The sequence below is a fragment of the Trichoderma breve genome, chromosome 2 (genome assembly GCF_028502605.1).
Source record: "Trichoderma breve strain T069 chromosome 2, whole genome shotgun sequence".
In the NCBI taxonomy this organism is placed as follows: Eukaryota; Fungi; Ascomycota; class Sordariomycetes; order Hypocreales; family Hypocreaceae; genus Trichoderma; species Trichoderma breve.
In genome coordinates this window covers 4764632-4790789 of record NC_079233.1, presented here as the reverse complement: position 1 = coordinate 4790789, position 26158 = coordinate 4764632, and the positions used below count along the sequence as shown (strand labels likewise).

The window sequence follows — 26158 nt, the reverse complement described above, 5'->3', positions numbered from 1 at the left end:
CTGGATGTACGAGTAAAGGCGTAGAGCAGAGGACACCGAGGACGAGGACGGGGGCATTGACCTGCTCGCTCAGATGTACCGGGTACGGGTACGGGTACAGGTACAGGCAAGACGGAACAAAGGCCCACGTCTCAATCTCGTGCTGCGCTATCAATTTCGCGAAGCTGGTCCTTGAGCCCTTGGCCATCCACTTTCGCGGGTTTGACAGCTCTAAACTTCGGCCGCCCTTTGCTGAGCCGCCTCCAATCTCCTTGTGCGGCCTTGAAGCGCAGCGCAGTGTTGTACCTGTAAATAATATTAAGTCCAGTGCGCGTGGGTGGTCTTACTTTTGTGGCACAACCGCAAGATTGGCTGTGCTCGTTGAGGGTGTGTACGTGCGTGCTGTAGTCTTTGTTTAGGTACCTTTATAGGTTTGTTTACTTTCGCGGTTTGGATGGATTGATTTCCAAATTACCCAGAGTTATATGGTTCAATGGGATTGATATTGCCTTGACTGCTCTTTGTAATGCCTGTCTCATCTCGGTACTATTGACATCATATCAGATTGACATGAGCATTTGAACTGAAGCCGTACCTGTACCTCTAAAACTCTCCAAGCACAGGCGCTTCAAACTGGTAGCTGCCAGTGGCAACGAAACCTCGTCAGATTGATCAGCTAGGTCCAGTCAGCTCAGCTCAGCTCAGCCCGGCCCTCAATTCAATCGCTAAAAGCTACAGCACTGTACTCGTACGGCACTGCTCAACAACTCCAAAACATCTTCGCCTTGTTCAAATCTCTCCCAGCTCCATCCATCGGGGCCACAGACGGGGACATTCAAGGACCAAACAGGCACCCAATCCGAGCTCATCCTGCCCTACTGCTACACTACTCTGCACAACCCTGTCAGCTGCCCCCTTGGCCCTGCGCGCGTCCGAACGGCCTGCCCACTCAGGGGACTCGCTTTTCTGCCATCTGCTGGACCACGACGTTCGTCTGTGAAACAACCGCCAGAAAGAAGGAAAAAAGAAACCCTCAAGTTCGTCTTCGCCGTCGTCGAAACCGGCCATGAAATATTAGTGCCCATTGCAATTGCTTCGTTTGGCGCTCCTCACGCTTACAACACGCGCCTCTTTCGCCTTTGTTCGTCCTCAATTTCTTTGGCCCGCCCTTATTTTTCTCTAGCACGGCACCTCGCGGATTAGTAGCCGCCGTCTGGCTCTTGACCCGTTTTCACTCTCCGATCCTCCTCTCTAATTCAACACCATCCAGCCGCTACTGCTGCTGAGGCTCAAGCGTCCGCTGCGTGCTCTTGCAAGGTTGCATGCCGCTGGACCATCCTTTTTCTTCTTTGTTTTACTGACGAGCGAGTTCAAGATTGTACATCGGGCCATCTCCAATCGTTCATACACGGGCTTCATTTTCATCCGCTGCCCGTATCTCGGATTCAAAAACAAAACACATCGACAACGGCCTCACAACGAAGCAACTGCTTTCGCCGTCTCCGCAGCGATCCGTCAAACTGACCCCTAGTGGGCCGGCCATCACGCGTAGCAACGCGGAAGGATGTCGTCGGCTGCTCTCCAAACGGCCCCTCCTCACCAGCCAACCGCGTTGTCGTCTTCTCTGCCAACCTCCAACCGCCAGTACACGCAGACGCACTCTTCCCCCAATCGGGAAATCCACAATGCCCAGAGCGCATCAACACCACCATCGTCAAGGCGTCCTCCCTCTCGCAAGTCCAGCGGCCCAGGCGCCGCCGTTGCATCCGACACCAGCGCTCCAGTAAACTCCCGCATTCCCACCAGCGCGACTCGTGCGGCCGACCAGCACTCGAGGGCTGACCGCCTGTCGACTGCGCCCGTCGCCCCTCCACGAACCTCGTCCAACAATCCCGCCCACTCGAGCGACAAGATGAACAATTCACCGCGCCGTGCCCAGCCCGATGGCTCGCGGATCGCCTCTCGCGGTGACACAAACGGCGCCGCCGACCAGGCCAGGAGCAAGAGGGCTCAGAGTTACCACATGCCGCAGGATTCGGCCTCAGCCCAGCCCACCAGCACTCGGGCGAGCCATGCCGCCGAAGCTCATTCTTCCATCCCCATCCCCATCCGCACTCATCAGACAGCAACAAACTCCAAGCCCTCGCGTGAGGCCAGCGAAAGCCTAAACCGGGTCATTTCCAACGGCGAAGAGGCAAACGGCCGAAGCGCCGCCTACCACAACTCATCCCACCACGACGACGATCCAGCGGCACCTCCCCCCGTTGTATCCATGAATGCAGGCTCCGAGGAGCGACGAGGTGGCCGAAGCCGACACGACCATAGTCGCAACAACAAGGCAACCACCAAGTTTGGCGACTTTATTCTGGGAAATACCATTGGTGAGGGAGAGTTTGGCAAAGTAAAGCTGGGATGGAAGCAGGATAGCAACGTGCAGGTGAGTTTTGCTTGCTTTCGTCATCTGCAGTACCTGGCAAGGGCATCTTTGTGAAGCTGGGCAATGCTAACGATATATACAGGTTGCCATCAAACTTATTAAACGAGATACCGTTGGCCATAACCCGTCGCGGTTGGCCAAGATTAAGCGCGAAGTCACCATTCTCCGCGGCATTCACCACCCCAACATTGTGCGATTGATAGACATGGTTGAAACCGATAGATACATTGGCATTATTCTCGAGTATGCATCTGGAGGCGAGCTCTTTGATTACATCTTGAATCATCGTTATTTGAAAGACAACTCAGCGCGCCGTCTCTTCTCCCAGCTGGTCTCCGGAGTCGGCTACCTCCACAAGAAGGGCATTGTCCATCGTGACCTCAAGCTGGAAAACTTGCTCCTGGATCGCAACCGAAACATCATCATCACCGACTTTGGCTTTGCCAACACATTTGACCCCCACGATGAGTTGACTGAGGAGGAAGAGCTTAATCTGTCGGACCGTGAATACGTCAAGAGGCTGGGTATCGACAAGGTGAAGCCCAACGGTATGCGCAAGGGCGATTTGATGCAGACGAGCTGTGGAAGCCCCTGCTATGCTGCGCCCGAGCTTGTGGTGAGCGATTCGCTGTATACTGGAAGAAAAGTTGATGTGTGGAGCTGCGGCGTCATTTTGGTAAGTGTCAAAGTCTCAATTTCTTATACAATTTTTTCTTCCGTCTCAGGTCGCTAATGAGTCTGAACAAATAGTATGCCATGCTTGCTGGCTATCTACCCTTCGACGACGATCCTGCTAACCCAGAAGGCGATAATATCAACCTTCTGTACAAGTACATTGTCTCGACACCACTGACATTCCCCGAATACGTTACACCTCATGCTCGAGATCTCCTGAGGCGAATTCTCGTACCGAACCCGAGAAAGCGAGCTGATTTGTTCGAGGTGGCCCGCCACAGCTGGCTGAGCGAGTATGCTCACGTTGTCGAGTTCATCACAAGCTCAACCACTTCGCCATCCGAAGTCCAAAGCGTCAGCGCCACAGGCTCAGACTATGCCGAGGCTCCCATGGTTACGAGGAGCGCCTCTGTTCGCGAAGCGCCAAAGCAAAAGTCTCCCCAGTCCGCTGTCGTTGGTGGTCTGGCAAAGACACACGGCAAGATCGACTCCCCTCCCGAAACCACTCAGCGCACTTCCAAGGACGCCAAGCGCCGTACCGTCCAGGTCGAATACGTTGCGCCCGTCACTCAGACGCAACGTGGTGGCTCCGAGGAAATGTCCAGGCATCAGGTTCGGCCAACTTCTCGACACCACCACGAGACAGAAGATTTGTCGCTGGACGACAGACGACCACAGTCAAAGAGAGGGCCAGCTACGGCGCAGACAAGCGGAATTCCTCAGCCAACACGCCCCGTGCGGGACGTTCGTGCGGCTACCGACAACAATTATGCCATTGGTGTCCCCGTGGCGACCGCTCGTCCCCGTACTGGCAACTCTATGCAGTCTGCCACTTCTCTTGGCTTACAGTCTGGAGGCAACTATGGTCAACCTGTCCCTCCTACCATCGCAGACACCAACGTCCAAGGCCGTATTCAGCAGCCTTCCAATGCGAATGAGGATGATACCCTAGGGCGAACGAGCACCAACGTTCCACCCAAGTTTGCGCGGATGTCAGGCTTTCATGAGCCTAAGAGCAGTGATGGAAAGGGACACAAGAGATCCAACACGATAGGAGAAATCGGCTCCAAGCTTTTGGGCCGCAGCGGATCAATGTTTGGGCGCAAGGGAAAGAAGACGGAGCAGCCCAACGAAAAGGCCAAGAAGTATCCCCCCATCAGCATGGCCAATTCGGGCATGGCTGCGGGAGAGGAGCCTCGCTCGCGACCTTCGATCGATTCCAAGGCATCTCGTCGTTCCTTTACTCTTGGCCTTGGAAAGAAAGCGAGCGGCAGCATCAACGGCTCCCAGGATTCCATCGATAAAAAGGAGCGCCGACGCTTCTCGCTTCTTCCCGCCTCCTTCTCTCTCAAGTCTCTTGGTGCTTCTAAGGATTATGGAAGCGCCCATCCTTCCGAGCAAGACTTGCCCATTCAAAACCCTCGCACTGCTGACCTAGGACGAATCGTCACATCCCACGGAGGCAGCACACCTTTCTTCGACAACGCCTACGATGGCCAGCCTCTGGATGCGGCTGTGTCTACTCCGCCTATCCAGAGCCAGAATCACAACCTAGCCCCTGCGGACAGGCGACCAAATGCGATTCCCCAATATCTGCAACAGGGTACGCATCTCAACAGTTCTTCCGAGACTTCGGTCGACATGCGCCAACCTCCCGGGGGAGCTCGGCAGGGACCGTACCAGTACGGATACACTCAGTCCGAAGGCTTTGACGGGCGAGCAATTGGTACTGGCAGAGGAGTGCTGCAAAAGAGCCATAAGCGATTCACGGATGCCTACGATCAGGGAGACTATCGTGGCCACGAGGGAAGTAGCGGAGCTGCTAAGCGTGTCATGGACTTTTTCAGGAGACGAGGCAAAGCCCGAGGCGGAGATGAGCGATAACGGATGGCCTGAGAAACAAAAGGGCAAAAAGAATTTACGAATTCGCGCCGGAGCAAACCAGATGGTTCGATAGCTCGGCACTCTCTGGTAGCTCCGGCTCCATGGATTCGACAGGGCACGATTTGGTGGCCTTGCTATTATCTTATTTTTCATTTCCATACAGGAGGCATCGCCGTATTTTGCCAACATCAAGTTGTAATCATCAAAGCGCGCAAAGCAAAGCAGATATCATTCAGCCTATTTAATAACTCCCGTTTTATCAACACTGGTCAAAGTAGTTTCCGCCCTTTTACGGCCTACTACTGCTGCGCTGGATGTGGGAGCCATGGCATGCCTTTATTTGGCAAAATTTTCTTTTTCTTGTTTTCTTTTCTCGACTTTCCTTTGTATTGTATTTCGTCTAGCATGATCTTGCAAATCGTATATTGCGCTCATGTGGTGGCTGTTATGAAGCAAATACACACAGACGCCTCGACTAGATCTGGGAGTGGGATTTCGTGATGTGGTATCAGAAAGACCGGGGTACATTATTTTTTCTCCTTTTCTTATTTTCTCTTTCAAAACTGGTAGAAAGCTGATCCAGTGTGTTGAGATTGTTGTTCGGTATACCTGAAGTGTTGTGTATTTGTATCTTTTTTCTGTTTCAGTTTTTCTTTTTCTTTTGTGTTGGGCATTTTGGCAGGACATTGAGCGGAGTCCATTTATGACAAGGCTGCGTGCGCATTTAGGTGGAAAGAGATGTGTTTTTTTTTATTTTGCGAAGGGAGCTGAGAGAGAGAGAGTGTGTGTGAAAGAATATGAGGAATTTTTTTTTTCGTGCGCGAGATGAAGTTTTTGCTTGCTTGTTCTACTGCCTACCTTGCCCACGTGATGGCCGTTTTGTAAGACATGGCGTTTTATAGATTCTCCATTCTCCATGTTTTGTTCTATTGGCTGGAGTTGCTTGTGATGCATTTTACGTGATTGTAATACTATCTTTGGTTTTTGCACCACTGTATATCTTGTTTAATACATGTCTGACTTTTTGCTATATATATACAGGTATACATTATCTGCGTAATGAATGCATTCGACGGATCAGAGATGCCGAGTCCTCTGTTTCACAACTACACTCACCGAGAATGAGACTGCATGCATTCCGCATTGAATGAGATCATCAGCCCTCGCCATTTTGTTTCACAGTATTTTGTGTTTTTGCGTCTTATCAAGATAACGTCATCGGGACCCTATGAAAATTAAAGATCTGAATAAGTGAAAGGAAACGGCGATTTCAGATTCACCGAGGGACGGGAGGCCTAAAAGCGATAAACGTCATAATTCATCTTGCAGAGTTTGGGGGAATCATGACGGATGAGTTGTGGCTGAAGCTGCGCCAAGGCTGAAGCTGATTGGAGGATATGTGCGATGAGGGTTGTGGCGAAGCTGGTGAAACTACGTTAGCGGGAGTAAGGTGAACATGACAGGGGCGGTTTTATTGCCGGCGGGCACGTGTTTTGTTGTGGCTCGCATGGAATTGCCCGCTTTGGGGGGACGGACGTGTTGTAGGTATGTTCCGAGGCGGCGATTTCGCATTATTCTTTTGGAGTGCGAGGGTGAGGGTGGGATGGACGGAGATTTATTTCCCGGGACTGACGCGTAAGGTAACCTTGTTTGAACGATAGGTCTGAAGGGCTGAGCAAACTACGAGTACTACTATGGCTCCTGCTAGGGGGATACGTATGTACAATACTACTGATTTTTTCTTCTAATTCAGGGGGAACTGGAAGAGGACCCTTTGGGGGAAACCGTTTGCTGGCGCGTGGGTCAGCTGTGTTGTGATACTACTGTACTCGTGCTACTCGAGCCGAGTAAGCTTGAACGACTCTTTGTGGGGATGGGCTGACATGGGATATGCTCGTAGTCGCACCGTAGGCCTTGGCGATTGGAAGATTCCAAAAGATTCGGAAAGTTAGAACTGTTTTGGGTGGTTTGAATAGGGGTAATTTGCAGAGTTTGTCTGTCCTTGTGTATGTCTAAAGAATACATGTAGGTATATGCTTGGTACAGAATAATGATCTATCAAATGTGTTTGCGCTTGTGGATGGTATGTTTGGTGGTGTATCTGCCTTTGTCTGAACCCCTGTCGCGGGCAGGTCTGTCTCGGGAATCGGCTTCGTTGCGCAGGGAATCAAGATGTGTTTTTGTTTCAATACCCTCCGATGTGTTACCGCAGCTTCGTACTCGCACAAACATGACGCTATGGGAGCATCAATTGGGGCTGCGGATGGCCGTCATATCGAGTAACTGTTTCGATTGCAGACGCGCGCCGTGTATTGATTGTATCATCAGTCCATTGATGCTTGCACGCAACGCCTGCTGGTTTGCTGTTAGCGCATGACGGCGGGTCTTCTATGATGTAGCTCCAGCGCTGGAGAACGGGCACTGATTGGGCGCGGCTGTGGAACTTGGCCAGCCCACCGCCTTGCCTTCCCCACTAAGCTTAAAAACCAAGATAGGGACCGTGTGGCGCGTTTTGCTGGTATTGATCCTGGTGTTAATATGTGACAGCATAGCACGTCGGTTAGGATTGAGGATGGTGGTAAGCTGGATGACACTGACGAGAGTTGTTGGTGTTGGTAGTAAATAGCAATGCCGGCAACAAGCGGCACTGCAGCACATAGAACTTTGAGTTGGTGCTACCTAGAGTAAACTATTGTTGTGTCGAGTGGCGCAAACAGTCATTGGAACTTAGTGGCCAAAAGCCGGTGGTTAGGCCGTGATTAGGCTAGTACAGGCACTGCAATACGTCCACTAGCTGTCCATTCTAGCTGGGGGAATCTGGTATCGTGGCGTCTCTCCCCCCCTGTCCACACAGCGTCATCCACATTCCCCGTTTATCTCACACTTCAGTCACAGCCCGCCTCTTTCCAGCTTAAAAGGGATCCTGCTTCCCTCCTCTATTGCCAGGGGATTTACACTTCCCTTCCCATTTCATTCTTGGGTTTCCCTCCCTCCCTTTCTCCCTCTTCAACAAGTTCTGCTTATTTGTTTGTTTGCACTTGTCTGCTCTGAAACTCAATACCTGTTCGATGAAGAAAGCCTCATCCGACCCCGATATAGCTACCAAAGGCTCTGATGTACAGCCCGTAGCTTATGGACTCTCCGATCGGCCGGATACTGAGCTTCGCGACCTGCCGCCCTTGAACGACAACGTCGCAACATCCAATCCAAACAACAACCAGACCTCCAACAGCCGCAATGGCGTCGCCGTGTCTCCCCTCAGCCCCGATGCGCCCAGCATCGTCAACAAAATCCCAGATGTCGACTTTCTCAAGCCGGCATCCGCCAAGAAGCGCTTGTCAGCGCCATCCTCGCAAGATGAGAGGCAGGGGTCTATCTTAGGGACCAAGGAAGCAGAAGCAAACGCCTCCACGACCCCCGACACAGCTAGTTTCGAGAATGACAACGACAATGGTGACGAAAAGAAAAAGCGTACCTTTGTCGAGGAATTCCGTAGATCCTTCTGGCTGGTCCTCACCCACAGCTGGTTCAATGTCTTGCTGGTCTTTGTGCCGCTCGGCATCATTCTTGCCAACATCAATGGCATTAATAGTGGCATCGTCTTTGCCATGAACTGTATTGCCGTGATCCCCCTCGCGGGCCTTCTCAGCTTCGCGACCGAGTCCGTGGCCCGTAAGATGGGTGACGCCCTCGGTGCCTTGCTTAATGTGACGTTTGGCAACGCCGTGGAATTAATCATCTTCATCATTGCCCTGGTCAAGAATGAAATCCGTATTGTCCAAGCGTCTCTCCTGGGTTCCATCCTGGCCAACCTGCTGCTCATCTTGGGCATGGGCTTCTTCCTTGGTGGACTACGCTTCCGAGAGCAGGTTTACAACAGCACTGTTACTCAGATGAGTGCCTGTCTTCTCAGTTTGAGTGTCATCAGTCTGGTCTTGCCTGTATGTTCCTTTCTCGGACAAAACCATGTCTCTTCTTCTCTTTGAGCTCTCGCTAACTTGCTCTCAGACGGCTTTTCATGCCTCCTTTAACGATCCTAACTTGGCCGACCATGAATCGCTCAAGATTAGCCGCGGCACTAGCGTTGTAAGTTGGATTCCCTATTTCACACACTACTTCCGCCAGTCTCTAACAAAAGGCAGATTCTGTTACTGGTCTATGTCATCTATCTCCTGTTCCAGCTGAAATCGCACGCATATCTATATGAGTCAACTCCTCAGAATATCGTCGATGCTGAATCCGTTCCTGGTCCTGCCGCAGCTTGGCTGGACTCTTCAAGCTCTGATTCCAGCTCGTCTGATAGCTCGGATTCGGACGACTCTAGTCACTCTCGGGATACAGTTCGCCGTGCCATGAGGAAGGTTCTTCGTCATGGACGCAGAAGAAAGTCGTCTGTTGCCTCGGTGGAAACCAGCGATTTGCAACCTACTAGGACTTCGTCCTTTGGCACCACAACTACTAGTCCCCAGGAAGAGTCTTCAGAAACTTCGTCTTCCCGTCCACAGTTCCCCAGACTTGGGTCTACCGAGACGAACGAAGAGGCTGTTGAGGACGAAGAGAGGTCTCACCACAAGCACAGAAGGCCAAGTATTCGACACATGCACAAGAAGTACAAGAAGCACCGTCGTCACCGCCGCCATCGTGATGCAGAGGGCGATGCTCAGCAGGCAATCACTGAACAACCGGAACAGAATTCGCAGAATCCTCGCGGAGAAGGAGAACCTCGCCGTGTCGACTTTGCTATCCCCAACGATCCAGTTGCGGATAGTGGCAACGAGGCGTCTAAGCGGCCATTCCCTGCTCTACGCGTCATGTCTGTCAAGAACCTGGCACCCACTGTCTTTGTCCAGAAACCTGAAGAGGATGTCCTGGCTGCCGTGGGGGGCCCTGTCCCACGTGTTCGTTACGGCATTCGACGTACCAACTCCCTTCCCGATAGGCTCAACCATCAAATTCGACCTCCCGGCGCCATGTTGCCAGCCCAAGTGCCCCTGACCGCCTTGACAGCAAACGGCTCCGAAGGGGAGGAAGATGAAGAACACCTCACCCAGACGGCTGCCATTATTCTTCTACTTGTTACAACCGGTCTTGTCGCGGCATGTGCTGAATTTCTCATTGGTTCCATCGAGGACGTCGTCGCCACGTCGAGCGTCGGCGAAATCTTTATTGGTCTCATCGTCCTGCCCATTGTGGGCAATGCGGCGGAGCACGTTACTGCGGTGACTGTGGCGATGAAGAACAAGATGGATCTGGCTATTGGTGTTGCTATTGGCAGCTCCATTCAGATTGCCATCTTTGTCACGCCCTTGGTCGTCATCTTGGGCTGGATTATGGACAAAGAAATGACACTGTACTTTACCCTCTTTGAGACTGTGTGTCTCTTTGTGTCGACCTTTATGGTCAACTTTCTTGTTTTGGACGGCCGAAGCAACTACCTCGAAGGTGCCCTGCTTTGTGCAGTCTACTGCATTATTGGCGTTGTCGCCTTTTTCTACCCATCAGAGGCCGATGCAAACTCGTGGGGCAGCTAGTCGCTGCGCCGATGAGGATGGCTATCGGAGATATCCTCTCTTTCACGATACCCTCTTATATGCTTTGACCTTTGAAAGGTGAAGCAAGCCATTGGTGAGATGGCCTTGGGAACAGTTTGGAAAGAGTTTGGCAAGAAGTACATGAGCATCAATATCTTATCTTAGTACAGGCGTGTGGCACATGCAAACACACGCCTTGGTAATATAATATGGCGTATTTTGCGCAAGTTTGATAAAAGTTTACCACTGTGAAGCGTATTCATTGATGACGCGTAAAGTGTAATATTGCATGTGAGTTCACCCACTGACTGGGCTGTGCAGAAGTATTCCAAATGCTGCTTGAGGCCACCCGAGGTATTCTTACAGCCCTGTATAATTCGATTCGTCGCCAGTTGTTTTCCGTGTAAAATGAAACCCACTATTTAAGCAGCAGAACTAGCGCCTCCCCGGGGTTTGCCAGAATTGGGCTAAAGGCAGGGACCAAGCAGCAGCAGCACAGCCACATGCGAGAGACGTCACGGACGACTTTAATTGCCCTCCGCGCTCGCCTTTTGTTTAGCCGTCTAGTCCATCCTTTTTCCTCTTTGCAATCAAGTCTGGGCGTGGCTTCTTATCCCTTCCATCTTCACTTTTCTTTGTGAGGCGAGACAACTATAAAACTACAAGAGAAGACGGTTTGGTTAACTTGAGCACTTCTTTCTTTCTCCTTTCTCGCACTCTAGTGAAACACCACAGATACAAACGGAATCGTCAGCAATGTGTTTTGGCGGTCAGAATGAAAGGACCAATGATCCTCCACCCAGGCCGGTGCAGAATCTCGAGGGGAGGCCGGATGTGAAGACGAGTCGGTATAGCGCGCCGCAGAATGGATTGGCTGGGGGAGCGGGAGGCCCATCGGGATACCAGAGCCAGGGCCAGCCGCAGTATCAGCAGTATCAGCAGCAGCCATCATATCAGCAGCCGTATCAGCAACAACAACATGAAGACTTCGCTCCTCCTCCAGGACCGCCTCCTGGGAAACGGCAACAGGAAGACTACGCGCCGCCAGCTGGGCCGCCTCCGGGGCGTCAGCAGCAGCAGCATGGTGATTATGCTCCTCCACCAGGGCCGCCGCCTTCGCACCAGCACAATGACTATGCTCCTCCTGTTGGACCACCTCCGTCTCATCAGCATAACGATTATGCCCCTCCTCCAGGACCTCCTCCTTCTCATCAGCAGGGAGACTATGCACCGCCTCCAGGACCGCCACCGTCTGCTGCCAAGGGTGACTGGATTGCACCTCCATCGGATCCCTATGCTGCCCCGTCTAGCGCGGCACACGACTGGCAGACAGCCGTCCCGGATACTTCTTTGTTTCCGCCGCCTCCCCCTCTATTCAGTGGCCATGACGCGTCATATGCCAACAACGCGACTGAAGCGGAAGCAGAGGCGGGTGAGGAGTGGTGTCAACAGTATCCGCTCTCCACGCCGTCCCTGACGCTCGACCAGTCCGGCAAGCAGGCTTTGCAATCCAACAACATCCGACTCATGGAACCAACAGGCTTTAGTGGCACCTTGAAATGGCTTGCACCGGGTCATTGGGAGGGTAGCACGGCCAAGAAGAGCCCCGACCGCTGCATCATTGGCTATCCTCCTCTCTATGTGGTCAATGAGCATGACCCCTCAATTACGAATCAGCCAAAGACTATTTACTATGAGGTAAAGATTCGCAAGGACAGCCGCACTATCAACCTGGCGTTGGGCTTCACTGCCCTTCCCTACCCGTCTTTCCGTCTTCCGGGATGGCATCGCGGCAGTCTTGGTGTTCATGGAGATGACGGTCACAAGTACATCAACGACCGCTGGGGAGGCAAAGACTTTACGAACGAGTATCGTGTGGGCGAGACCTACGGTATTGGTATGACGTTTACCCCAACGGGCACTCACCATCCTCGCGTCGACATCTTCTTTACGAGGAACGGCCAGCGATCTGGCGGGTGGGATCTCCACGAGGAGACGGACGCCGAGCAGGATTTGCCGGTGACGGGACTGGAGGGCTTCCACGACTTGAGCTGCGCGATTGGAGCGTTTGATGCAACGAGCTTTGAGGTTGTGTTTGATCCAGCCAAGTGGCTGTACAGGGAGGCTAAATTTGATCTCTGAGGCTGTCGTTTGACGACGATTGAGGATGGCAAGCTGAGTCGGTTGAGATAGACGTTTTATGAGACTGGTAATGGTGGGATTGTGGTAATGGACTTTAGGGGAAGTTACAGGGATAGATGGATTTGCAATGATGGCTGAGTATTCGATAAGCTCTTGATATAGCCCCCAATAGATGCAGGGACTTTACGAATCACTATTTTAATAAGCTTTTGCCCTTTTTATGTATGTCTTGGTGAATTGTTGAGCCTGCGTACAGTTCTGTTCAGGAAATGCTAGCCAGCATCTCAGCGATTACATAGGGTTCAAGTGTCAGAACAGAATGTGGAGTGAAACCTTTTATTTCCTCACTCATAGATCAGTTTCATAATTAATAAATACCTTAGATACTTAAGTAGCTCTTTAATATCTATTACTATCGCTACTTTCTACTATTATTAGTATTTTAATCTAGTATCTGTTACTGTCGCTACTTTCTACTATTATTAATATGTTAATATAGTATCTGCTACTATTGCTATACTTTTTCTAGTATCTGTTATCATAGGTGTAATTTGTTACCAGTCTAGTAGTTTCTAATATTATTATCTATCTATCACTTATGCAGTTAAAAATTTGGGACATGGGATGCTGGATAGCAGGTATTTGAGTCCAGGTCTTTTGGTTCGACTGTCCTATCTTCCCTCTCTTGGTAACAATGGAAGCTCCACGACTGCAACACTGTAAAGGTGGAAAGTAACGACACCTACGCGATGCAAACGTCCCTGTTACAAAGAAATGTTATAGAAAACCTCGGCTCATCAAATTTCAAGAGTATTCCCACCCTGTTTAAATGCCCGAACCATCATTACAAACATGAAGAGAGCCTTATAGGGACTCTCCTTTTTCTCTTCCTCCCAATCCATCATGTCAAAATTGTCTTCTCCCCAACCCATCATATCAATGCTTCGGATGTGTATAGCTCCCACGTCAACGTCTCTATCCGATGGAGCGAAAACGCTATGGTCTTGAGACGATGACGCCGGATCGCTGAGAATCTGGCGGGGGCCACTATTACCCGCATCGCTGCCTGAATGGCTGTGGCCCCTTTGATACATTCTCGGGGCGGCCGAGGTATGGCTTGTTTCGGGGCTGGTTGAATATGGTCGCTTGGACGGAACATGGCCCGGCGTTGCTTGGGCCGGCGTTGCGAACGGTGGCAGCTGATATGGGTCATCGCTGCCCGGCGTTTTGGGAAGATGATCGTCCCGGCTCCGGAGATCATCGCCCCCGTCTGCCGGAGCTGGGACATCAGACCCTTGAGAGTCCAAGCCGGGGACAAGCAGTTGTGCGCCGTTGGAACGCAATCCTCTCTGGTTAGGCTTGCGAGGGCTTGAGTCCTGCGCGCGCTCGAATTTTGCCACTACCAGCTCTTCGTTGGACAGAATAAAGCCAAAACGTGTATACAAGTTGAGGCAATAATCTTGGACCTGACGCAAGAAGTCGCGATGGCACGCATTCGTGTAAGGGACCTTGGGTTTACGGTCCCGCTGCCGGACCAACTTGGTGTCGCCAACTGCGAGTATTTTGCGTTTCGCCGCGAGGTCCTTGAGAATCGGCAGCGCATCAGCGTCTAAGCCAATGTTAAACTTGCCTTGAACGACTATCCAGTCTGGTATGAGCGTTTTCGCAGTGGCCTCGGGAGAGACGTTTTCAAAGGCTCCAGGTCCAACGACGATGGCAATTCGGTCTTCTGTTGATGGGATTGCTTTATCAAGTGCAATGTTGACTCGAGTGATGAGTGTCTGCAGATATAAAGCCTCAAGCTGTCGCTCGCTATAGATGATACGCGCAAATGTGGGAACCTGCGGCTCCCACCTCACCTCACATGGCATGGAGAGGCTATTTGTAATGAGCGGATCCAGAGAAATTCTGTGGACATCAAATTCTGTCCACTGGTGAATAAACTCAGCAAGCGGCGAGTAATGACTGTTAGTCGTATCATGATTCTGGCTATTCTCAGAAGTATTGTCTGCATCATGATTTTGGCCATTCTGAAAAATGTTGTTCGAATCATGGTTTATGTGATTATCCTCAAAAATACTAACCAAAACATGGCCAAATTCTTCCGGGCCATGTGGTGGCCGAAGGAATTCTTCCACTGTTGTCATATTGAATAAAGAGGAATTTGTGCTTTGCGAATCCATATTCTCTTGATAATAAAGGTATTCATCTGGAAGCGCATCTTTGAGAGGGGAAATACAAGCAGTGGGCGCGGCTGTCACTGGTTAATACACCGACATCAGGCTGTAGGATCAGAGCCTGATGGTAGTAGCACATGAATGCCCAATGCATTACACAGCATCTTTAGTTTATGTAGCTATTTTTTAAAAGTATCTTCTATTATCGCGAACGTTTTTCTTGTACCTGCTGCTATCGCTGATGTTTCTGCCTGTATTCGCAACTATGTCTACTTTTTTCTAGTATCGGCTTATATCGCCACTCCTTCCGGCGTCTGGCCTCATTACTATTGAATTAAGACATAGGAATCGAGATTGCTAATCCAGACGATGGATTGGTGTTTTTCTGCAAGTCTCGGCGTAGTTGCATTAATTTAATTCAGTTCATTCCCATCACTTTCAGGGATCATCAAATTCGCCGTTTCTTTGGAGCACTTATATCACACGAGGCAGGCTTTGACCATGGAGGGTACTGAAGCCCTTCATATAGAGCATATTTTCTCAAAACTTCTTGATAAGAATATAACCAACTTTCTCAGGGCTGTAGGATAGTTGAAGGAATTCTTTCATCAGTGCCATAGTGAATATTTGATGTTAAAAGCACCCATATAGGGCCCATCTTTGAAAACATCATTTCTTCGTAGAAGAAACAGCTGCATCATAGAAATACCATTGATTTCCCTTTTATATACTTTGCAGTCATGGAACTTCCGTTGACATTAAGAAAGGATTGTCGAATCTTGAAGCAGCCAGCAGACCATAATGGGAGTCCATCCGTTAGCCGTTGATATAGTTACGCTGGCTTTTGCTTCAACACATTAGATTGAATGGCTCCAGCCTGGCAAATCCTCTTCATCAAGTTCAACATTGAAACGGAAGGGAAATGCTCGCCAGTATCCAAACTCTGCTATCCAGTGGCCCATGTCGTAAATCTTTAATTACCTACATCAGTTACAGATGAATAATAATACCAGAAACTACGAATAGAGAAATATAACTATTGTAGCAAATACGAAAGTTTTTATTATTATTATTATTATTAATAGTAGCAGATACTCAAGCAAATAATAAAAGAGGGTATTTGCTTCCAGGTAGTGCTCTGTGTTCCGTGGAAATTTAATGTGCAGGAGAAAGCACCGGGGTACATGTAGGCATTTGTACGGCGATAACGGAGACAGCCTTGAAGCAGGCAAACACTACGTCAGTCAGCATTCGCTGTTGTGTAGGTGCCTAAAACCAGACTGCACGGAAGAAATGTTCTATTGGCATAAAAATCAGGCTGACACACACATTTAGTAGTGCCTAGGTACCTTATGTACAGTGATAATGCTCATTGTACCTCATCACGGGGTCTGCAAAATTACTGAGACAGAAGAAAATAACAGCACACAGAAATACTCTCTACACGCACAAACGAACTACGCTAGAGTCTTCATATTAGTGCTCTTACTGCGCAAATGTGTGTGTGTATTTATTCAGTTTGCGCTCTCGGGGTTTTTGCAGACCCCTTGATGATTTGCCCATTGTGCCCATTGCCCGTTTTCTTGTTTACAGTAGTGCACTTTCCTTTATGGCTCTGCTGGGTTCGACCTTAAGTTTCGGTCTAATCCGATTTCTTCTTGTTGGTCGGACATGGACGCGTCGACCCACTATTATGCGCGGGAGTGGATATGAATATTGTATTAGGCAGGGTAAAGGGCGACCAGATAATTCTCGTCAAGGGTACATACTAGTACCCTTTGAGCATACCCTTGAGCATACCCTTGAGCATACCCTGGAGCATGGAGTGCTCGTAACGTACCTATCCAATCATGCCGTGGAGAGTGTATGATACTGGGGTGATCTCCTACCAAAAGAAACGCAATCAGTGAACGTCAGATGCAGTGAATTCTGCCCCTCCTTGCCGATGTACTCCGTATGATTGAATTGATTGGCTGGCGACGGCACCCCATGCCTTTAGGTAACAAAGGTACATGTACTCGTACGTGGGAAATCAACTGATAGGTAAGGGCCAGAAGCCATGTTACCGTGAAAAAACTACATGTCGGGTCCTTCAACTGGCCTAGGTCGTGATGTGTGAGCTTTTCCTCCAAAAACAATATGATAGGTATCTATGCCCTAATACTAACACTTTGCGATTTTACAACCAGTAGTAAAAACTATACTACATAACCTATACTATTTAATAGCTAGGAAAAAGGGCTATATTTAGCACCAAATATATAAACCGATTCCTATTATTTGTAAAGTAATTTATAATATAAGTAATATACTAATTTCATATATTTTTCTATATTAATAATATATTCTAAATTACTAGAATATATATTAATTATAAAACTATACGTTATATACTTATTTATTTTTATTATTAAAATGAAATTAAAATTAAATATTATAATTTTTTCTTTTTATACATTTTCGTATTTTATATTTTTATATTTATATATAAATTACGAATTTTTTTCGTATTTTATACTAAAAACACAATTTTTTTTCGTAATTCATATATAAAATACAAAAATAATTTATACTTCGAAATATTACGAATTGGCAACCCTGATTGGTAGCACAGTTCAGTTTTCCTTTGCGTAAATAAAGCAAAAACCCCAGCCCAAACTCAGTTCGGCACAAACGGACATCATTCAGCAGCATCTTCATAACTTCGCCATATGCGCTCCCTACCCAGATTCGTTTCCTGCATCGCTCGTTGCCATGGCGAGTGCTCAGCTGATACCATCCACGACAGAGATTTGTGATGCCGACCCTTCCTCTGCGCCACTGCTTGCCATACCTCGTCGCGTACAAGAACTCAAAGAGGGCCAGCCCAAGGAGAGCCCTCGCAAACGGTTGAAAGCTCGCGCTCGTCGCGGCCCTTCTCGTCGGTGGCGCGAACAAATCATCTCTGACCTACAAGATGATGAATCCTTCAACAGGCACCTCGATATCCTTAAGATCATTCGCAGCATCCCTGAGCTTAGAGACCACGCCCCTCAGCTTGCTAGCAATAACCCAGTTACTCGATCCTACACCATCAAATACCCACCCCGTGATTTGATTCCGTTCGAGAAAGAAGCCCGCTTTATGCATCTCTCATACAGAGAGATACAAGGAATCAAAAGCCAGCTCTACCGATCTGTCAAAATACTGTACAACAACGGAGTCGGATATAATATCTACCCTCACCACCTTTATTTGTACGGTTCCAGGTCCTGGGATCTCACTCCTCTACTATTTCTTGGATCAGTCACGAGTTCCGACATACTAGACATTGGACAGTTGGATTGGAAGGAGCAGAGAGCTCATGTATGTGATCAAATTGACCGCGTTTTCGCACCCCTGGAAATTTACACTTTTCAAAAAGAAGCCGCCGAGCTGGCCAAGCATGCGAGAGCAGAGATGGATCGGGCAACGTCTATCATCGACGAGAAGAACGTTGCCATCGACGCAGCGAAAGCAGACTTAACAGAAGCACAGGCCATTATGGCGGAAGCATTTCAAATGATGAAGAATGCTCGCGCTACCATGGAGGGAATTAATGCCACCACCAAGGAAATCTACTCCTCCGTTGTCGACCCTCAATGCGCCTGGGATCGCGCACAGTTGAAAAAGGAGAATGCAAACACAAAACTGAAACAGACGGATGCTCTTACTGACAGAGCAAATAATCTCCTCCAGAAGTATGGCATTCCAAAGCTAAATAATGGAGTGGACGCAAAGGATACCATCTCACATTCTGGTATCAAACCAGAGGACAATGCTGAGATGAAAAATGACAGCCCAACTATAGACGCTAAAGCTACCAATGATTGCACCGCACAGCATGAGGCTTCAACTGACCAAATCAACTCCACAGAAGAGGGTAGATTTGGCACATGAAATTCCAGACCAATGTTGACGTTGATTCCACAATAAAGGACGCATGCTCAAGGAATCTTGATTGCTCAACCTTGATTCTCAACCAAGCGTTGCAAGCGCAACGACTCATGGCACCCAGACTCGCGAGCAGATATACCCCTGACTACAGTACTACTGTGCAGCCGCCACTCACTCATCACAAGGTGAGAAATGAAGTGGAATACTATGGATCTAAAAGCTCGAAGACAGAAGAACATGTCAACGAAACCCCTGGATTTGAGCCGGGCAGAATTGGCGTCACTGGTGAGATTAGAAAGCCAGTAACTTTTAGAATGCGACTTGAACACATATACGTGAATGTTCCTTGGCCGTATGCTTGTTTGGCGTACCCAATATTTGCTTTGGAGGATGCTACTTACTTGCCGACTCTGGGCTGTGTGGTATGAATGATATAAATGACGACGATCCGGGTTCAACGCTCCTATTAAGGACAAGAATGTGTTGGCTATATGACTGACTAAGGGAAATTAGTCACTTTGCAGTAGCATTAATATTGAATGAAAATATGATTTCACATTCTAAGAGGATGGATCCCTTGAGAATTTGAATCGTGCCTCGATTTTGGGTTGCGATAATGAAAGATGCCGCTTAAATCGGTCAGCATCAGCATCAGCATCAAACCCAGCAGTTTGGTACCCTTGTAGGGGTCGTGGCTGAGGCTCGCTTTAAGGCATAAACCCCCACCAAGCATCAATCCTCGGTACGTACTCCCGACTTGCATCTACCAAGCAGTACCTAGTACTGAGCCAGACGACGGACGGCCTGTATCTGCGCCAACGCCTCTTGGAATCATCACCAACAGACAGGCATCGGGTGCCCAGAAACGCACGAATTTTGCTCATGGAAGTGGACAGCGACAGCGACTTGCTTAGCAAGACCGCCGCCGGAGAGCTTCCATCTTCGTACGTGGCGCATCATCTCATTTCAGCCCGTTCCAACCCGTTCTTTTCGCAGCTCTGCTAACTGATTGCTTCTTTCTAGAGAGGCATGGCCAGCCTTGCGCGACGATATCCTCGTGCGACTAGACAAGGTGCGTTTGCTTATGATGTGGCAGAATCATCGGGAAGCATAACAACAAGTCAGTCAAGTGGAATTGCTAACGGGAAGCCCTGGATCCGTCAGATCGCACGCAATGAATTCTCCATACCCAAGCTGCCACCTCCCGTGCCGCGCTCTCGCCTCTTGGACACACGACTCCTCTCTTCATCATCCTCATCGCCCGCCGAGCCATTTTCCGACGACGCCAACAAGGAGAATGCGCCCCTAGACGAGCAGCCGCCATCCGCGGCCGGCACAGAACCATCCACATCTGCTCGGCAACCACCGTCGCAACCTTCGCAATCCCCTTCGCAGGCCCAAGAACCTGGCGTGCTGCCGAAACAGCTAGCAGACATGGTCGATGAAATCAAGAACCACATTGGCAGCTTTAAATCGTATCCGCCACATACAATCCAGAGAATCGCCGAGCTCATTCTATACCCGCGCGCGCACTACAAGGCCCTGCCGTCCTATCTTCACGCGTTGGATAGAGTCGCGGCCGTGACTTCAGGAACAGACACATACCCGCTACCGCCACCGATTCCAGACATGTCCTCGATTCAGCTCAACGGGGATGAACCCAACGACCCTGCCATGGCTGTCTCTTGGAGTAACCCCACAGCAGTGGCAGTTGGTTCGGATGAAGCCCTTGGAGGAGCACTGCTAACGCCCATTCCTTGGCTCATCAGAAGAAGTACGCCGCCAGAGACCACCCCTGCCGAGCCACCGGCGGCGCAGATTCATAGCGAGAGCACTGAGACAATCGACGGTCCTAATGGGGTGGGCAGCATAGAGACTGTTTCTGTCAGCATCAACGGTGTGCCATCCATGGGGCACTCTAGGGGTGTCACCCAAGGCGAGTTGCTTAGGCAAGAGCAGAGGGCCGGCATTGTCCCTGTCAGCCAGCTCACCAAGTCTCACGACATGATGGTTGAGGGTGGACGTGGAGGTTCAGCTTCAGATGACCATCCCATGGATGATGAAGAAGAGGAGGAAGATGAGGAAGCTCCGCACGCGAGAGGGCCGGATGAAATCGGCGTTGGTGATACGGGCCCTCAGTCCGAGACGACAAGTGTCATGGGCGAGGATGGTGTCGAGATGCAGGGCATTGACCTCGAGGCCGCGGTTGGCCGGAAACACGTTGACGAAAAGGACGAATCTTCCACGGCAGAGCATCAAGACGAAGCCAGCAAGTCTACCTCAGAGCGAGCGAAGAGTCCCGGCGCCGAGAGCGTCAGCTCAAAGCGCGAAGCAGAAGACGACCTTGAGGAGGATGTGGTGGCGAAAAAGGTCAAGGAGGAGCCCAGCGGCGATGGCGATACCAGCATGTCATCCGATTCTGAAGAACAGAAAGGGGGCGATGAGAGCAAGGACGACACTGCGGATAAGGACAATGTAAAGATGGAGGCTTAATCATATCATCATTGCCAAGATGCCAACAGCTTCCATGAGGGCTAGGCCATTTGGATAGATGTCATCTTATCCCTGCCTCTCTCCGTTAATCTCGCATACGAATTGCAAGCATCTCGAGAAGACACAATGGCAAATCACGAGGCTCGAGTTTCATACCAAGCGAGGAACGCTCAAGATAGCTCTATATCACGACGGAGTTAAGGAGCCATGCCAGAATAAAGTCTCATACCCCTATTGCCACAGCAAAGGGCCTCGAGCATAGGAGGATACATGTCGGCCCTTCCATCAAGGATTTAAAAGGGCCTTTTTAAAACCCTCGCTCCCTTTTTGAGAATCGGAACTCTCTTAGTCATGTATAATTAGACATGGAGAATTATTCAAACATGTTTATGATTATGGGCGCGCAATCATCTTGAACGAGTTCCATCTCATCTTATTATAAGTTGTATCAGAGCTTGGATTTTTTTTTTTTTCGTCCCCTATCTGTTGTCTTCCTCCTAGGTAGCCTGAACATGATAGGATAAGATTCAATGAACTCAATGATGGATATAATGGATAATTTTGCTTGCCCACGTGAGGTTCACAGGGGAATCAACGTAGAATCAAACTCATCAGCAACGCATATATATATGACTGATAAAATATAGCGGGAAGAAGATGAGGCACCACAGCCTCATGAATGAATATACTACATATATGTAACCCTTCCATATCCGCCCCAGATATGGCAACTTTTTCATGTAAAAGTGGCCACCACCAGACCACCAAGCAACCATCCAGGGATAAATCCTCGTGAATAACAAAATAAACGCCCGCCCCAAAAACGCCCCCCTAAATCCTTCCCAGAGAGCCCCAGTATTACAACGTACTAGATAGCAGCTACTCAAGAGCCTCTTTATATATATCGCGCGCCGTTCTTCCTAACGAGGAAGTCTAGATGAAGAGTGCATTTGCATCGTAAATCGGGAAATGTCTTCGCCGCAGCCATCATCGCGCCAAACATGCTTGTCGCAGAAAAGCCCGCCCTAATCCTTCCACCAACTGTGGTCAAGCACGCCTTGAATCCACTGAACTTTGAGAAAACAGTTCATAAAGGATGCCGAAAAGAAAAAAAGATGAAAACAAGGCCAACCGGAGGGAGAAATCCAATGGAGAGAAAAACGCCGACGCCATGCTATTTCCCTAAAAGTAATAAAAAACGGTGTCATCAAGAAGAGAGAATCAAAGAGGCGCAGGCTACACGAATCCAGGAAATACGCTCGAAACAACACGACGCCCTTGAACACCAGAGTTAGTCAAGGTTCGATCAAGGCCCTGAGAGGAAAGGGGGAAATGTTCAACTCACATTTGGGACGCTTCAGGTCAGGGTCATCAAATGGCGCGTTCTGGCTCGCAATCTCTCGCATGCGCTCGCGAGCAAACGACGAAGGACTGTGGCCTGCGGGATGTGTCACTACCAACTCAACACCTTCAGTAGCCGTTGGTAGCAGCCTCAAGGCACGAGGCTGGGGCTTGCGTTTGGCCCGTATTGTGGGCGCTGGATTCTGCGGCGCCGCGGGGGTTGTTGCGGGGGTTGTCTCTCTGATGGCATCGTCTTCGGATTCGGATATGTCCATAATCGTTGTCCCAGAGGGCGTCGTCGATGGTATTTCTCTGATGGCTTCCGTATCTGTAACGGTTTGTTCGGAAGACGTCGGCGTCTTCTTGACATTGGCATCTCTACCCTGTTTGCTATTCTTGACTGGCGTCAACGGAACGTCGGGGGAAGTTGCATGACTGCCCGAACTAAAGATTTTCCTTCCCCAGCCTTTGAGTTTGTTCTCGCCAGATTCCATGGATGAGTAATCCAAATCTATCCTTCCTCGCAATTTCCGCAGGGCCCGTTCACGGCGGACCATTCCGTTGGTAATGGGAGGGCAGTACCCGGGGGGTAACATGCAATGCTTGCACATTGGACATAGTGAGCTATTTTCGAGCAGGAATTCGTCTATACAGTCGGGATGGAAGATGTGGCCGCAGGGCAGTTCTTTGATGATGGTGACGCGATGTTCGAAACGATCGAGACAAATGTGGCACTTTGGTTGGAAATTTGTGGCGGTGGTATCGGACCCTGTTATACTTGACCTTTTACTCCGGACGCTTCGTGTGCTGCGGACGCTGTGCTCACTGGGAGATACGATATCACTAGGAGCATTTCGGTCGTGTCGGTGGGTTCTCCTTGAGGGCTTTCCAGAACGAGATGTACCACGCATACCTGGAGAAGAGGGAGTTGGCGGGCCACTGAGTGCGTCTGGGTCTTGGTTATAAGTGAAAAGCGGAAACCCCTGGACAAAGGTCGTTGGGACGGTGAGCCTCTTGATACCCATGGCCTCGAGATCAACCTCGCCAGATATAACACGACGTTTTAACGATATGCGGCGACGCCTCTGTATCAGGTGCATGGTGAGTGAGATGCCGCCGATGATGGCGAGCAAGGCGCCGATAACGATGAGGAAGAATATCCACAGAGCCGGGATGTTGGTGGGATTCTTCATGTTCAACTCGGTCCATATTCGAACATAGTCCTTTGGGTTGGGCCCATACAGCTGCGATATCTCTTGGCCATGGGGAATCTGGTTGACGGTTCCTGAATAGAGGCTGAGCTGAGTCATCATTTTTTGGCCCTCGAGTCCCGAGACGGCAAAGACGGGATACTGGTTTTGCTTCCTCCAGGCGCCGTCATCGTCGAGGTTCCAGACGGGTGATTGGACATCCTGGGGCTTGTTGGAGGAGTTGTTTGGCTTGTAGAAGATGAAGGCGCGGATAGGGTCGGCGCGGGCGGCGGCGAGGTAGGCCTCGGTGCAGTCTATGCTAAACCAAGGAGCAAGGGCGATGAGGTTGTAGTTGGTAGGGGGGAGGTTGGCGCGGCGGGTGACATTTCTGGGGATGAAGTCGTACTGCTGGGCATCACAGGACGGCATTCGAGCAATGTCGGGAACGTATAAAAGACCTTGAATGACTCCATTGAGGGTATCGGCGTTAGTGGTTGTCAAGGTGGTGATGTTGCTGTCGATGCGCTCCTCGTATGCTATCTGACTCTATCGGGTCCAACACTGTCAGCGGTACTTGGCCATGGCGGCTAGAGAGACTGGAGGACAGGGGAACGGGCGCAACGCACGGAGAGCGCGGTAATGTTTCTGATGATGGTGGTGGGCACAGTGGTGGCACCACCCCAGACCGGATTACTGAAGAGAAGCCTGGCAGCAGAGAGTCAGTAGGCGATGCATACGCGGCAGCAGCAGAGGGGACAGGAGAAGATGAAGAAGGCGGCAACTGGTGAGAGGGACAACGATGCGGTAGTGAGGGCAACAAAGCAAAGCAGTGCTGGTGACAGATGGTGGGACCGCAGGCGTATCGTTTGGATGAGGATGCAATTCGGGGAAATGGAGCGGAGAACAAGGCAAAACAACGCCAATGGCAAGCAGACTGGCGACGACAGCAGCGACAACGACAGCCGTAACGAGGCCAGTTGAGTCGACAGGCGTCGGCGACGGCCAAGGGGAGCAAAAAAGAGGCATTCAAGAGGCATCTCGTGCCTTGCTGGAGGACATACACGACATTTCGAATCTCGGAGAGCGCTGTGAGACGTCAGTTGCCGGCCGCCAAGACTGGGGTCACGTAGGGGTAGTCTTGGCCGACAGAAGGCAGAACTCACACATTCTTCTAATACATATTGAGGGCGAATCGGGAGGCGGCAGTCATGGTCTACGGGCGACGGCGACAGCGCGGGGGGGGGAGAGACGAAAGATGAAGGACGACGAGAGAAGAGGCAGCGCGGCAGGGTAGCAGAAATGTCGAGCAACGACTGTGGTTTGCAAGGACGCAAATTGGCCTAGGGGGGGCACTGGTCGAGTCGAGATCAGGATGAGGAAAAAAAAGAGCAACAGACGGACAGGCGGTGCTAAGCAGGGATGGCGGGCGAGGTTTTGGCTGTGCTGTGGTGCTGTAGTGCTGCAGTGCGGTGGGCAGTGGACAGCTAACTGAAAGTACAGGTACAGGTACGGGGAGGTAAATTGATGGGCAACGGAGTACGATGGAACGCCGGTGCAGCAATTCCGGACTCCGTGCTGGTGCTGGTGCTGGTGCTGGTGCTGGTGCTGGGAGCTGGAGTGCTCACTTGCGTCTTTCAGCGGAGAGAAGCCCACTAACAAAACAGCTGAGCCACTAACAGCAGCCACAGCGGTTCGCTACTTAGGCAGGCCGCTCGCTCGTACCGCTACCTACGGCCCACGAACGAACAGCAGCACTACCTCACCTGCAGTCTGCAGACACGCCTGAAAAGACGCCGGTGGAGGCCAAGGCGGGGCGGCTGGACGGTAAGTCGGAAGCCAGGACGATATGGAGGCGTGGAGCTGGTGTGAGCGTCGCTGGTCTGTGAGAGGGCCGGTGGGCGTTGGTGGTTGCTGGACAGTGTCAAGCCCGGAGCTGCAACTCCAGCTGTCATTGACAATCGCGGTACCCTTTCCCGCTAATTTGTGCCAGGATAGTACATGCGACCGGGAATCAGGCACAGTGCAGATGGCTGCAAGCTCGCGTGGTCCAAAAGAGAACCAGCGGGCGAATCAAGGCCCCGGGCTGCACAAAATGCGATGGGCTGCCGCTGCCGCTTCCGAGCGGACCAGGCAAAAGGGAGCCACAGGAGCGAGTCAGAGGCGAGTCGAATCGGGCGTCTCGGGGGCTTGACTTTGACAAGTTGGTTCAGTTAGCACAGCCGCGCGAGATAAGGCACCAGGCCTTGCGTATATCGTACTGTAGCGTATTGCCAAGGACAGTACCTGCTGCTGTTGCAGAGATTGGGAAGCTAACAAGTATGGGTTGATGTGATGTCAATGATTACAAAGAGTACAGGTAGAGTAGAGTCGTGTAGAGAGGGGCGCAGTGTAAGA

At 50.4% G+C, this 26158-nt stretch overlaps 7 protein-coding genes across 7 annotated transcripts; 5 read left to right on the top strand and 2 right to left on the bottom strand.

Moving 5' to 3' along the window:
• Positions 1-1543: 1543 nt before the first annotated feature.
• On the top strand, positions 1544-4975 carry T069G_03691 (protein kinase domain-containing protein; the record flags this gene model as incomplete). The annotated part of the gene is made up of 3 exons (XM_056170901.1): positions 1544-2416; positions 2499-3092; positions 3167-4975. 3 exons carry the CDS (start codon positions 1544-1546, stop codon positions 4973-4975), a joined length of 3276 nt encoding a protein of 1091 aa, XP_056031793.1.
• Positions 4976-8043: 3068 nt separating this feature from the next.
• Positions 8044-10506, top strand: T069G_03690 (sodium/calcium exchanger protein domain-containing protein; the record flags this gene model as incomplete). The annotated part of the gene is made up of 4 exons (XM_056170900.1): positions 8044-8916; positions 8984-9061; positions 9118-9365; positions 9408-10506. The coding sequence occupies 4 exons, from the start codon at positions 8044-8046 to the stop codon at positions 10504-10506; spliced, it is 2298 nt and encodes a 765-aa protein (XP_056031792.1).
• Positions 10507-11262: 756 nt separating this feature from the next.
• Positions 11263-12648, top strand: T069G_03689 (uncharacterized protein; the record flags this gene model as incomplete). Its single annotated transcript, XM_056170899.1, has 2 exons — positions 11263-11756; positions 11817-12648. The coding sequence occupies 2 exons, from the start codon at positions 11263-11265 to the stop codon at positions 12646-12648; spliced, it is 1326 nt and encodes a 441-aa protein (XP_056031791.1).
• A 797-nt stretch (positions 12649-13445) lies between these two features.
• T069G_03688 (uncharacterized protein) lies at positions 13446-14795 on the bottom strand (the record flags this gene model as incomplete). Its single annotated transcript, XM_056170898.1, has 1 exon — positions 13446-14795. The coding sequence occupies one exon, from the start codon at positions 14793-14795 to the stop codon at positions 13446-13448; it is 1350 nt and encodes a 449-aa protein (XP_056031790.1).
• A 2784-nt stretch (positions 14796-17579) lies between these two features.
• Positions 17580-18743, top strand: T069G_03687 (uncharacterized protein; the record flags this gene model as incomplete). The annotated part of the gene is made up of 1 exon (XM_056170897.1): positions 17580-18743. The coding sequence occupies one exon, from the start codon at positions 17580-17582 to the stop codon at positions 18741-18743; it is 1164 nt and encodes a 387-aa protein (XP_056031789.1).
• Positions 18744-19622: 879 nt separating this feature from the next.
• T069G_03686 (PPP4R2 domain-containing protein) lies at positions 19623-21233 on the top strand (the record flags this gene model as incomplete). The annotated part of the gene is made up of 3 exons (XM_056170896.1): positions 19623-19684; positions 19764-19812; positions 19905-21233. The coding sequence occupies 3 exons, from the start codon at positions 19623-19625 to the stop codon at positions 21231-21233; spliced, it is 1440 nt and encodes a 479-aa protein (XP_056031788.1).
• A 1236-nt stretch (positions 21234-22469) lies between these two features.
• T069G_03685 (ring finger domain-containing protein) lies at positions 22470-24931 on the bottom strand (the record flags this gene model as incomplete). Its single annotated transcript, XM_056170895.1, has 7 exons — positions 22470-22510; positions 22579-22671; positions 22735-23308; positions 23372-24310; positions 24391-24469; positions 24826-24850; positions 24928-24931. The coding sequence occupies 7 exons, from the start codon at positions 24929-24931 to the stop codon at positions 22470-22472; spliced, it is 1755 nt and encodes a 584-aa protein (XP_056031787.1).
• Positions 24932-26158: the final 1227 nt, after the last annotated feature.